The sequence below is a fragment of the Lithobates pipiens genome, unplaced genomic scaffold (assembly GCF_037356315.1).
Source record: "Lithobates pipiens isolate NorthernLeopardFrog02 unplaced genomic scaffold, aLitPip1_a1.2 Scaffold_18, whole genome shotgun sequence".
NCBI classification, from domain to species: domain Eukaryota; kingdom Metazoa; phylum Chordata; class Amphibia; order Anura; family Ranidae; genus Lithobates; species Lithobates pipiens.
In genome coordinates, this window is record NW_027507758.1 from 642,535,891 (window position 1) to 642,549,237 (window position 13,347).

Genomic DNA, 13,347 nt, shown 5'->3' on the forward strand with positions numbered 1-13,347 from the left:
CAGAATTCTCCATTTGAGCCTATTCAAGACCTTCCTTTTTTGTTTCTTTTGTTCTTTGACATGGAAGGTTCTATGTTCTGGTTGCCATTACTTCAGCTCATAGGGCTTTGGAACTTGTTGTCCTTTTCTGTAAAGAGTCTTTCCTGGTCTTTTCCTTCATGCTAAGATGCTTTTTCGGCCTTGGCCATCTTTTTTTATCTAAAGTGGTTTCTACCTTTTCATCTCAACCAAGATAATGTGTTACCTTCTTTGTCCTCAGGCTCAGTCACTGGGGGAGTAGGTTTTTCTCTTGATGGGTATTTGCTTGTGCTCTCAGGTTAACTTGCAGTCGACTGTTGCAATTTGGCAATAAGATTTCTCTTTGTGGCTTCTGCGGTCCAAATAGAAGGATCACACAGCTCTTCTTGTCAGATGTTTTTTATCGGGGACAACACTATCTAACTTTTTTCCATGTATCCTGTTGGTAAAGCCTCTACCTGGTGCACTCTTTATGATGTTTACCAGGTGGATGTTGGTCACTGAGAACAATGCTCTTTGGGCACTGATTTTTTACAGGCTGCTGCATGAGCGTTCTTCACAATTTCTGGTTGTTTTTTGGTGCTTGTTGGCTTGTTGCCCTCCCCTCATGTTTTAGTGGGACATCCCTGTTAGTAAGGATTTAAGAAGATGCTCTGTTTCCTGTGATGTACAGTAGAGAAATAAGATTGTTTTGATTTACTGGAAAATAGATTTCTTGGAGAACATTGGACCACATAGGGATCCTTCCCCTCTGTGTTATGGTCTATGGTGTGCCTAATGGTTATGCACTAGGAGGGGACTTCCTGTCTTTTTTTTCCCAGTGTTCAATCACTTATAGGTGGCACATAACAGTGTTGGTGAGGCTTTAGAAAGATGCTCTGTCTCCTGTTATTTACTCCAAGAAATTGATTTTGCAGATCATTGATGCCATTTGTTATGGAGAGACATAAATTGTTCATTTCTCAAGGAACCACTAGAAAATTTGAGGAATTGTGGATGAAAAAGGCTGGACTAGGCAGTAATATATTTCTATCCCTCTTGGTGGGAGTGGAGATGACCCATCTATAAGGATATACAGTATATACACACACAGCACAAGGCCATGTTCACACTACGAAATGTTTCTGCAGTTACTCTGAGCTTCACAAGGTGGTGATCTCGCTTCTACCCAGGCAGGAAGTCTCTATGTAATACAGGAAATTATTTCAGGAACAGACAGGAAGTTCCGAGTGAGAGGTGCATCGGGAGGAAGTAGAGAGGAGACATTGTTGGAAGAGGCAGCAGAGGAGGTAATAAGATCTTATTTTCTATTTACACCCAGTAACCCCCGTCATGTCCGTCCTCTTCCTCCATAGTCACTGTGATGTCTTTTATCTCCAGCAGATGATGATACACACATATATAGTGTGGAGACCTAGAATAACCCCTTAATTTCCCCACTTACAGGGCCGCAACATTTTCTTCATTCTTTTTTATTTATTAGACTTTTTTAAACAATATGACTTTTATTCGGTGTGGGGGATGGGGGGTTTATTTAGACATAGATGGAATCTTATTTGTCCTTTTTTGCCAGCAGATCTAAAACCAGCAAAGTGGACTTAACATAGTAAAAGGACTTTGTAATCTATCAAGCCAAAGGTAAGAGGCTCCTGGACCAAAACAACACTAAACGGAATGTTCCTCTGTGTGTAATCCCACTGGGGTCCGTCCTTCCCTCATATTATCCGCCATACATCCCCATCCTAATATTGTACAACCAGTACAGTCCAGATCATTCTCTGTCATTAATTATTGGTTTACAGGGAAACCTGTATAGATCACATGACCAATGAGGATGGAGGAGGACCGGAGTCACATGACTGAGAAGATACTAAACCTCACCCTGGAGATCATCTACCTGCTGACCAGAGAGGTGAGGAGGATTCTGGGAGGTCACATGACATCACTCTTATCTCTATTAATTAAACACAGACCTGACCGGAGAGGTGAGGAGGATTCTGGGAGGTCACATGACATCACTCTTATCTCTATGAATAAAACACAGACCTGACCGGAGAGGTGTAGAGGATTCTGGGAGGTCACATGACATCACTCTTATCTCTATTAACCACGTAACAACCGGCCCATAGCCGAATGCACAGGACCTGGTGCATTAAAGTAAACGGCCGCTCATTGCAGCCATTTACCACGTGATCACTCCGTCAAATGACGGAGCGATCACTTGTAAACAAACCGGCGTCATAACTCCCTCCCCTCTCTGTACCGATTGGTACAGTGAGAGAGGAGAGATCGGTGTCAGCAGCGCTGTGGGCTGGATCTGCAGTGCCCACAGCGCTGCTCACCGACAATTAACCCTGCAATTCCCTGCCAATACTCTGCAATACCCAGCAATGCCCTCCCAATACTCTGCAGTTCCCTGCCAATACTCTGCAATTCCCTGCCAAAACTCTGCAATCCCCTGCCAATACTCTGCAATGCCCTGCCAATACTCTGCAATAACCAGCAATGCCCTGCCAATAATCTGCAATACTCTGCAATAGCCTGCAATACCCTGCCAATACCTTGCCATACCCAGCCATACTGGGTGATACCCAGCCATAGTCGGTAATACCCTGCAATACCCAGCCATAGTCGGTGATACCCTGCAATACCCAGCCATGCCCGGTGATACTCTGCAATACCCAGCCATACTCGGCCATGCTCAGCCATACTTGGTGATACCCTGCAATACTCAGTGATACCCAGCCATGCTCGGCCATACCCAGCCATGCTTGGCTGTACTCGGCCTCTGTAGGTGGCCAGGCTGTGGAAGTATCACACATGTGGTATCGTCGTACTCAGGAGGAGTAGGAGAATCTATTTTGGGGTGTAATTTTTGGTATGCACATGCTATGTGTTAGAAGTATTGTATAAATGGACAACTTTGTGCTAAAAAAATAAAATGCATTTTAACCACTTTCCGCCCACCGGCCGTCATATGACGTCCTTGACTTTGTGCAGGGATATCTGAATGATGCCTGTAGCTACAGGAATCATTCAGATATCAGCTTTTTCAGCAGCCTGTGATTCCCTACACCATAAGAATGATCATATTGGCTGTTCCGCTGCTTGATCGTTCTTACAGGAGGCGAGAGGGGACGTCCCCCCTTCCCGCTGTCCTCCAGTGCTTCTACGACTCGCCAATACGATCAGAGCAAGAATAGGTTTTTTTTATTATTTCAGGCTTCCCAGCCTAGAGGTGAGATGTGGGGTCTTATTGACCCCATATCAAACTGTAAAGAGGACCTGTCAGGCCATATCCCTATTACAAGGGATGTTTACATTCCTTGTAATAGGAATAAAAGTGATAAAAAATATATATTTTTGGGTAAAAAAGTGTCAAACTAAAATAAATAAAGTAAAATGAACAATAATTTTTTTTTTTTTTAAAGAGCCCCTGTCCCCATGTGCTCGCATTGCAGAAGCGAACGCATATGTAAGTCCCATATGAAAAGCGGTGTTCAAACCACACATGAGGTATCACTGCGAACGTTAGAGCGAGAGCAATCATTTTGGTCCTAGACCTCCTCTGTAACTCAAAACATGTAACCAGTAAAAAAAAAATTAAAGTGTCGCCTATGGGAATTTTTAAGTAGCGACATTTGGCGCCATTCCACTAGCGTGTGCAATTTTGAAGGGTGACATGTTAGGTATCTGTTTACTCACCATAACTTCATCATTCACATTATGCAAAAACATTGGGCTAACTTTACTGTTTTGTTTTTTTTAAAGCACAAAACTGTTTTTTTTCCAAAAAAAGTTAGAAACATTGCGCAAATACCGTGCGAGATAAAAAGTTGCATCGACTACCATTGTATTCTCTAGGGTCTTTGCTAAAAAATATATATAATGTTTTGGGGTTCTATGTAATTTTCTAGCAAATAAATTATGATTTTTACATGTAGGAGAGAAATGTCAGAATTGGCCTGGGTGCTCCAGAATGCCTGATGGTGCTCCCTGTATGTTGGGCCTCTGTATGTGGCCACGCTGTGTAATAGTCTCACACATGTGGTATCGCCATACTCGGGAGTAATAGCAGAATGTGTTTTGTGGTGTAATTTGTGATATGCATATGCTGTGTGTGAGAAATAACCTGATAATATGACAATTTTGTGAAAAAAAGGAAAAAAAAATCTTGATTATGCAAAGAATTGTGGGAAAAAATTACAACTTCAAAAAACTCGTCATGCCTCTTACTAAATACCTTGGAATGTCTTCTTTCCAAAAATGGATCATTTTGGGGTATTTGTACTTTTCTGGCATGTTAGGGTCTCAAGAAATGAGATAGGCCGTCAGTACTTCAGGTATGATCAATTTTCAGATATTGGCACCATAGCTCGTGTACTCTTTCACAAAGCCCTTGTACACACGGTCGGACATTCAGACCACAAAATCCATCAGATTTTTTCCAAAACTGGTGTTGCATACACACGGTCGGACAAAGTTGTCGGAAAATCCAATTGTTCAGAACGTGATGACGTTCATTAGTTACGATGGGACTACGTTCAGGCTAGTAGCCAATAGCTTTGGTCTCGTAATTTGATCTGAGCATGCGTGGCACTTTGTCCGATCGGAATTCTCTATAAATGATCGGACAAAGTCCGATTGGATCATGTTGGAAAATTTTATATCCTGCTCTCAAACTTTGTTGGTCGGACATTCCCGTCGGAATGTCCGACCGTGTGTACAAGGGCAAAGACCAAATAATATCCCCAAATTTGTACTTATTTTTACAAAGATATGTAGTAGTATAAATTTTTGTCAACATTTATGAAGAAAAATTACCAATCTGGTAAATTTTATAACAGAAACAAAGAAAATTTTTTTTTTTTTACAGAATTTTCGGTCTCTTTTCTTTTATAGCACAAAAAATAAAAAACCCAGCGGTGATTAAATACCACCAAAAGAAAGCTCTATTTGTGTGAAAAAGGACAAAAATATGGGTACAGTGTTGCATGACTGAGAAATTGTCATTCAAAATGTGAGAGCACCGAAAGCTGAAAATTGGTCTTGTTATTAAGGGTGTTTAAGTGTCCAGTGGTCAAGTGGTTAATAAAACACAGACCTGACCGGAGAAGTGAGGAGGATTCTGGGAGGTCACATGACTCTCTATTAATAAAAAACAGACCTGACCGGAGAGGTGAGGAAGATTCTGGGTTTCTGACATGATATTCCTATTGGTTCCTCAATACAGAGATTTCCTCTTGTGAAGTCCGGTGATCATATGACCATCACAGTGCCTCCATGTGACTCCCTAAAACCTGAGAGACACAACATGGAGAAGATTCTAGAAGTCACCAAGAAGATGATGAAGTTGCTGACAGGAGAGGTGAGGAGGATTCTGGGACATTATCCAGTAACAGACAAGGGATGTGTCTGGATGGTGACTGTATCATTGTGTGTGTCAGGTTCCTATAAGGTGTCAGGATGTCACTGTCTATTTCTCCATGGAGGAGTGGGAGTATTTAGAAGGACACAAGGATCTCTACAAGGACGTCATGATGGACAATCAGCCGCCCCTCACATCACCGGGTAAAAGGAGACTTTATTGTAAAGGAGAGAGCAGTACAGAGGCTCCACCTAGATCCCCCATCATCTGATAAACACATAGAAACAATGTATTCAGTCAGTGTGTGTGTTTCCTACAGATGGGACCAGTAATGGGAACCCACCAGAGAGATGTCCCTGTCCTCTGTATTCCCGGGATTCCACACAGGAAGGTCACACCATCCCTCACCATCATCAGGTAGATGAGAAACAATCACCGATAGTTAAAATTTAAAGAGAGGCATTTTTTGATACAATTAATGTTTTATTCTATATTCAGAGTGGAGATCTCGGGGATGTAATATTGATGTTAAAGAAGATTGTAAGGAGGAGGATGGAGTGATGGTGGAGCTTTCAGAAGGACACAAGCCACCTAATACCAAGAACCCACCAGAGAGATGTCGCCTTCCTCTGGATTTCACACAGGAAGAGCACACCATCCCTCACTCTTACAAGGTTGGTGGGGTGAGGCTTATAAAACACAGACTCATGGAGACAATGTGTTGTCACAGTAATAAAGCTTATATTTTACAGATGATATTCTCTCTCCTTTTCTTGATTTAGAGTGGAGATCCAATCGATATAGAATTTGAGGTGAAAGCAGAAGAAGAAGAGAGGTATGTGAGGGATGATCAGCAGTCTATGGAGGAGGATGGAATAACGGGGACATTTATAGAGGAGGACACTCCTACAGAGATCAGCACAGGTGGGTCATTAACACTAAATACATTCCTCCATCCATACTGCTCACTGATTGGTCTAGAGTAGGGCGGGGGCTGGGTGATATCAGCCTGTAATCCCCTGGTCACTTTCCTTAGCTGTGTTCCCCGTCCTGTATTCCTGGATTTCTCTCAGATAATTTTCCTTCTCTGTGCTGCAGACACAATTTATGTATCTAGACTGGATTTATGGAGATTCTGGGGATCAGCTGGCAGAAAAATTTTCATTTTCAAAATAGACGTCTAGCAAGATCTCTGACAGAACAATTCTCCCAGGATTACTATGTTCTGTGGTCTGCTGGCTGTGCCAGGTTGAGGAATATGTCTGTATAGTCTCAGACCCAAGTCACTGAATGCAGTCTCAGGAGATGGGAGGCAACGGCGTGGGACCTCTTTAACCTGTCTCGAGTAAATATTTAAGCTTCCACTGATTACTGAATACCAATATTATGAGTCCTGACCCTTACACTGTATAATTTTTATTGTGCATTATATACTCCTGACCCCTGCACTATATATTCTATGTTGTACATTACATCATTCTGATACTATATAGTCCTATCTGTTGTATCCTATACATTATCTTATACGTTACATAGTCCCGACTTCTGTTCTCTCCCCTCTACCCACTGCTATATACAAACATAATATGTATTCTCTTTTGTTACACCCATTTTCTACCAGCTGGACATTTTTTATCTGATGATTTGATTGGAGAACAGACTTTTACCTGTAGCTAATATTGTGATAACATCCTCAAACTTTGGAACCTTAAACAGAAAGTGATAATGAGGGAGAAGTCAATAACCCAATGATGGGGGTCTTCGGAATCAGTCCAGTCTTCATCTTGGTTGTTCTCCCCCTATCCTCACTCTCTGACCTCTGGTGGGGCTCAGCCCCGCTGTTATTCATGACTAAATCATGGATTACATAAAGAAGTGTAGGACTTCTTGTGTTGGGAAGATGGAAATGAGTGATAGAGGGGGAGTGGACACTCGTCCTATAATCCCTTCATCACTGTCACTCCTATAAAAGACATTTCTCGTTGTTTCCTCACTCTCTGACTAAGGTCCATGAATAAAGAAATGATCTGGTAGGAGATTAATAGATGTTTGGCTGAAAAAACGAATCGATTATGAAAGTATTTGTCAACTATTTTCATAATTGATTAGTTTGTCAGTTTATTAATTGGCCTGCATTCAGAATGCATTATTTCTTTACATATTAGAAAATACAGCTCAGTACACCATCCATACATGTCAGTAAATGCCTGAGAACTTGAATGTGTAAGGAGCAATGCCTCATGGGACATGTAGTCCTGGGGAAGAGAAGGAAGCAAGTGACAGAACTTTTTTTTTCTTGCTATAGGGGAACTCTATACTATACTTTGTACCTTCCTATAGGGGAACTCTATAGTATACTTTGTAGCTTCCTATAGGGGAACTCTATCCGCTTGCTGACCGCCTCACGCAGATATAATGCGGCAGAATGGCACGTACAGGCAAACTAATATACCTGTACGTTACCCTTTAAGAGGCGGCCTGCATGCGCGCCTGTGTCAGGCTCCGCAAGTCGGGTCACAGGTCCCACCGACTGGATCGACACAGGATTGTCTCATGGAGTGGAAGAACGGGGAGCTTCTAATGTAAACAAGCATCTCCCCGTTCTGCCTAGTGACAGTGTCACTGATCTCTGCTCCCTGTAATCGGGAGCAGCGATCAGTGATGTGCCACACGTAGCAACGCCCCCCCCCCACAGTTAGAAACACTCCCCAGGACATACTTAACCCTTTCACTGCCCCCTAGTGGTTAACCTCTTCACTGCCAGTTTCATTTTTACAGCAATCAGTGCAATTTAATCGCACCGATCACTGTAAAAATGACAGTGGTCCCTAAAATGTGTCAAAATTGTCCATTGTGTCTGCCATAATGTCGCAGTCAAAAAAAAAAATATTAATAAAAGTGCCATAACACTATCCCCTATTTTGTTAAAGCTATAATTTTTGTGCAAACCAATCAATAAATGCTGATTACGATTTATTTTTACCAAAAATATGTAGAAGAATACGTATAGGCCTAAACTGAGGAATTTTTTATATATATATTTCTGGGGGATATTTAATATAGCAAAATGTCAAAAAATAATGCTTTTTTTTCCAAACTGTCACTCCTCTATTTTTGTTTATAGCGCAAAAAATAGAAACCGCAGGGGTGATCAAACACCCCCAAAATAAAGCTCTATTTGTGGGGAAAAAGGACATCAATTTTGTTTGAGAGCCGTGGTGCACGAAAGCGAAATTGTCAGTTAAAGCAACGCAGTGCCGAATTGCAAAAAGTGCTCTGGTCTTTATCCAGCAAAATGGTCCGGTCTGAAAGTGGCTATACTATACTTTGTGTCTTCCTATAGGGGAACTCTATACTATACTTTGTGTCTTCCTATAGGGGAAGTCTATACAATAATTTGTGGCTTCCTATAGGGGAACTCTGAAGGCAGGAGGAGTGGGGGGAGGGTTCCAGAAGAAAAGAATCAGGGCTGCTCTGTTAAAAACCATTACACATAGCGGGTAAGTATGACAAGTTTGTTTAAAAAATAAATCCAGCATTTGCAATGACTTTAAGGTCTCTGTGCAGGGAAGATCAGCATCTGACCCCAGAGAAGGTGGAGACTGATAGACTGGAGGTTATAGAAGGCATTACTATTATATAAAGTAAAAGTTTACTAGTATTGTGCATTATATATAAAATTATTATATCTATGAAAAAAGTAGTAGTGATTATCTGCTGTTTTTTTTACTATAAAAGACAATTTTTTTGACACCATCATAACAGATGATTAAAATAAAATCATCCTGCTGCCACTAAATTTCCTATGCTGACCATGCACGGATTGATTTTTGGATGAGAATATTCACACAAATATATGTATGAAAATTATTTGTACATTCGACGAATGGACGAGTGTAGTTTGAAAATTCCACTTGCTTTTAACATTCAATTCTAAAATAAATGTAACGTCTGAGCAAAAATCACATACATGATGTGAAAATGTGTTTGATGTGAAAAGTTTTCTGTTCTGCTCCTTCAAATTTTCCCATCACTGTGGTGGAAAAGGAACACCAATTTGATCCCACTAATGGTTAGAAAATTGGATGAATGTTTTTTTTTTTAAAGAAAAATGAGTTTGTGTACAGCCAGCATAAGTGACATCAGGTGCAGGGAGCTTGTACCCACCTACCTGTCTATGACAAGGGAGTCTGTCATCCATCATATTATATTACACTCCTGTCTGATCGTCTGCAAAACAGCGTTTTACCTCTTTTTTATATTTTAATAATGTTGATCTCTGATTCTGATATGTAGCAGATTCTCCCTCTAATAATACATCTATCTCTGTTATTCTCAGAGTGGATTAAATATCCAACTATATATCTGGATATTTATATTTACCGCTGTATATAGATATTCAAGAATATTAACTCAATAATACACCAAACTTTTTCTGAGGTTTTTATCCAATTAGTCGATTAATCAAAACAATAAAATTGTCCAACTAATCAACGAGTTGCTGCCCTACAGAGGACCCATTTACTAGTTACCTTGAGGGGGGAATTGTAAGATCCTCAGAGACAAAGCTGCCTGATGTGGGCGGAGTCCTGGTTTAGGGGAACCAATTAGCTCATGTCTAGTAATAATCATTGTATTTCTATTTTAGTAGATGGACGGGAGATGAGGAAAACCTCAGAGGATTGTCTCACTTTGTCTCCAGACTGTAAAGTAGAAGATGAGGACATCACACAGTATAGTCCAGGAGAAAACCCGACTACCTCAAATGTCCATCCGGCACCACACAGTGTAGATGGACCATCGTATTCCTCTTATCCTGAGGAACCTCAAACTGTGCGGGACGGTGCCGGACCATCGTATTCCTCTTATCCTGAGGAACCTCAGACTGTGAGGGACGGGGCCGTCCTTCCAACAGAGAAGAGCTTTTCCTGTACTGAGTGCGGGAAGTGTTTCCAATTTAAATCTAAACTTAATAGGCATAAAAGATCTCACACGGGGGAGAAGCTGTATTCCTGTCCTGAGTGTGGGAAATGTTTTTCAGTGAAGTCCAGCCTTTCCACACATCAGAGATTTCACACAGGGGAGAAACCGTATTCCTGTCCTGAGTGCGGTAAATGTTTTTCACAGACGTCCCATCTTTACACACATCAGAGATCTCACACGGGGGAGAAGCTGTATTCCTGTCCTGAGTGTGGGAAATGTTTTTCACAGAAGTCCCATCTTTATACACATCAGAGATTTCACACGGGGGAGAAGCTGTATTCCTGTCCTGAGTGTGGGAAATGTTTTTCTCAGAAGTCCAATCTTTACACACATCAGAGATCTCACACAGGGGAGAGGCCATATTCCTGTCCTGAGTGCGGGAAATGTTTTTCAGTGAAGTCCGATCTTTATACACATCAGAGATCTCACACGGGGGAGAAGCCTTATTCCTGCCCTGAGTGCGGGAAATGTTTTTCACGGAAGTCCAATCTTTACACACATCAGAGATCTCACACAGGAGAGAAGCCATATTCCTGTCCTGAGTGCGGGAAATGTTTTTCAGTGAAGTCCAGTCTTTACACACATCAGAGATCTCACAAGGGTGAGAAGCCATATTCCTGTCCTGAGTGCGGGAAATGTTTTTCAGTGAAGTCCAGTCTTTACACACATCAGAGATCTCACACGGGGGAGAAGAATTATTTCTGTCCTGAGTGCGAGAAATGTTTTTCACAGAAGTCTAATCTTTACACACATCAGAGATCTCATACGGGGCAGAAGTCGTATGCCTGTCCTGAATGCAGCAAATGTTTTTCACGGAAGTCCAGTCTTTCCAGACATCAGAGATCTCACACTGGGGAGAAGTCGTATTCCTGTCCTGAGTGCGGAAAATGTTTTTCACAGAAGTCCAATCTTTACAGACATCAGAGATCTCACACAGGGTGAAGCCACTTTCCTGTCCTGAGTGAGGGAAATGTTCCTCACTGAAGTCCTGTCTTCCTGTACATTAGGGATCCTACACAACCCTCGAGGTGTATTAGTACGTTTGGTGCGGGAAATGTCTTCTATATGAATGTTGCTGGACATCACAGCTCTCATGTGGGGAAGAAGCACACCCTGATATACACCTCAGATATACTCCATGGCTGATCTTCATCATGGAAGAAACAGTTGATAAGGAGATCAGAGATCACCAAAGACATGGATGAAGTGTTGTACCGTGTCGGCCATTGATAGCAGTAGAAAAATAAAAATGGAGTCATTACCTCTCATTGGCTGAGTAAATTTTCTGGTGTAAAATTTCACAAACACTTAGGCTACTTTCACACTGGAGCATTGGGGGCATCGGGGGTAAAGCGCCGCTATTTTTAACGCTGGTTTACCGTCCCTTTTGCAGCGCATTTTGGCCGGTAGCGGGGTACTTTTAACCCTTGCTAGCGACTTAAAAAGGGTTAAAATTGGCCGTAAAATGTCACTGCAGCAGCGCTTTGTCGGCACTGCCCATTGATTTCAATAGGCAGGGGCGCTTTAGGAGCGCTGCAAAGATGCGTCTTGCAGGACTTTTTTTTTACCATCCTGCCAGCGCACGGCTCCAGTGTGAGAGCACTCGGGCTTTCACATTGGAGTGAGAGGAGAGGCTCTTTACAGGCGATTTGCAATCGCTATTTTTAGCGTTATAGGGCCTGTAAAGTGCCTCAGTGTGAAAGTAGCCTTAGAGGTCTGTTTTTAATAAATTAGTGGAATGAATGTGACAAACATTCACCCAACTGTGATGAATTTTGGATGTATTTTATTTCATAAACTGATTTCCTTGGCTCCATCTAGTGGCCATAATGTGGTATTGTGATATGATATGACAGAAACCATATCATTATGGCCAGAATGTGTAATTATTATTCACGATTTATATAGCGCCAACAGTTTATGCAGCACTTTACAATATAGAGAGGGAACAACACAATTACAGTACAGTTCAATACAGAAGGGACAGGAGGGCTCTTCTTGTAGAGCTTACATTCTAATGGGAGGGGGTGGTGGTAAAAAGGTAATAGATGCAGGGAATGATTTGATGGAGGGTGGCTCGGGGACAGTTGTCAGGTGGTTGTGGGATGGGCTTCCCTGAATAAGTGAGTTTTCAGGGATCTCCTAAAGGTGGACAGGTTAGGGGCTGATCGGATATACTGGTGGAAGGGCGTTCTAGAGGATGGGAGAGGCTCTAGAGAAGTCCTGAAGACAAGCATGAGAGAAGGTAACAAGGGAGATAGAGAGCAGGAGGTCCTGGGAGGAGCGGAGGGAACAATTTGGGTGATATATGTAGATGAGGTTGGCGATGTAGCTGGGGGCGATGTTGCGGGTGGCCTTGTATGTCGTGGTTAGCATTTTGAATTTTATACAGTGGGGGAGGGGAAGCCAGTGAAGGGATTGGCAGAGAGGGGAAGAAGTCACAAATCGGGTAGTGGGGTGTACTATTCTAGCAGTAGCATTCATAATAGACTAATGGGGGTAGCCTGTATAAGGGTAGGCCATTAAGGAGAGAGTTGTGTAGTCAAGGCAGGAAATAATCAAGGAGTGAATAAGTTGCTTTATGGTGTCATTAGTCAGGAAGAGTCGAGGAAGGAGGAAATATACAAGCTGAGTTTTAGAAAGATTGAGTTTGGGAAAGTGGTGTGACATCCATACCGATATGTCATTCAGTAAGTTTGAGATCTATGAGGAGATCGAGGGGGTGAGTTGAGGAATGGAGAGATAGATCTGGGTGTCATCAGCGTAGAGGTGGTATTGGAAGCCATGAGAGGTTATCAACTGGCCCAGGGAAGAGGTATAGAGTGAGAATAGGAGGGGCCCAAGGACGGAGCCTTGGGGTACCCCAACAGAGAGAGGAGCGGAGGAGATGGAGTTGTATGCGACACTGAAAGTGCACTGAGATAAGCAGCAGGAGAACCAGGATAAAGCAGAATCTATAGAAACCTATATGTCACAGT

The 13,347-nt window shown here is 42.2% G+C and overlaps 2 protein-coding genes across 8 annotated transcripts in view; one reads left to right on the top strand and one right to left on the bottom strand.

The window, feature by feature from the left end:
- LOC143989570 (uncharacterized) overlaps positions 1–11,637 on the top strand; it is a 146,520-nt gene extending 134,883 nt beyond the window's left edge. For all 5 annotated transcript variants that reach the window (XM_077489754.1, XM_077489752.1, XM_077489753.1 and 2 more), the window contains 2 exons: positions 6,169–6,310; positions 10,035–11,637. In XM_077489754.1, coding sequence (XP_077345880.1) covers positions 6,169–6,310; positions 10,035–11,311 — 1,419 coding nt within the window. In that variant the 3' untranslated portion in view covers positions 11,312–11,637. The remainder of the gene's footprint in view (positions 1–6,168; positions 6,311–10,034) is intronic.
- The window catches only part of LOC143989636 (uncharacterized), a 353,768-nt gene that overhangs the window by 112,355 nt on the left and 228,066 nt on the right, over positions 1–13,347 (bottom strand). The window lies entirely within an intron of this gene.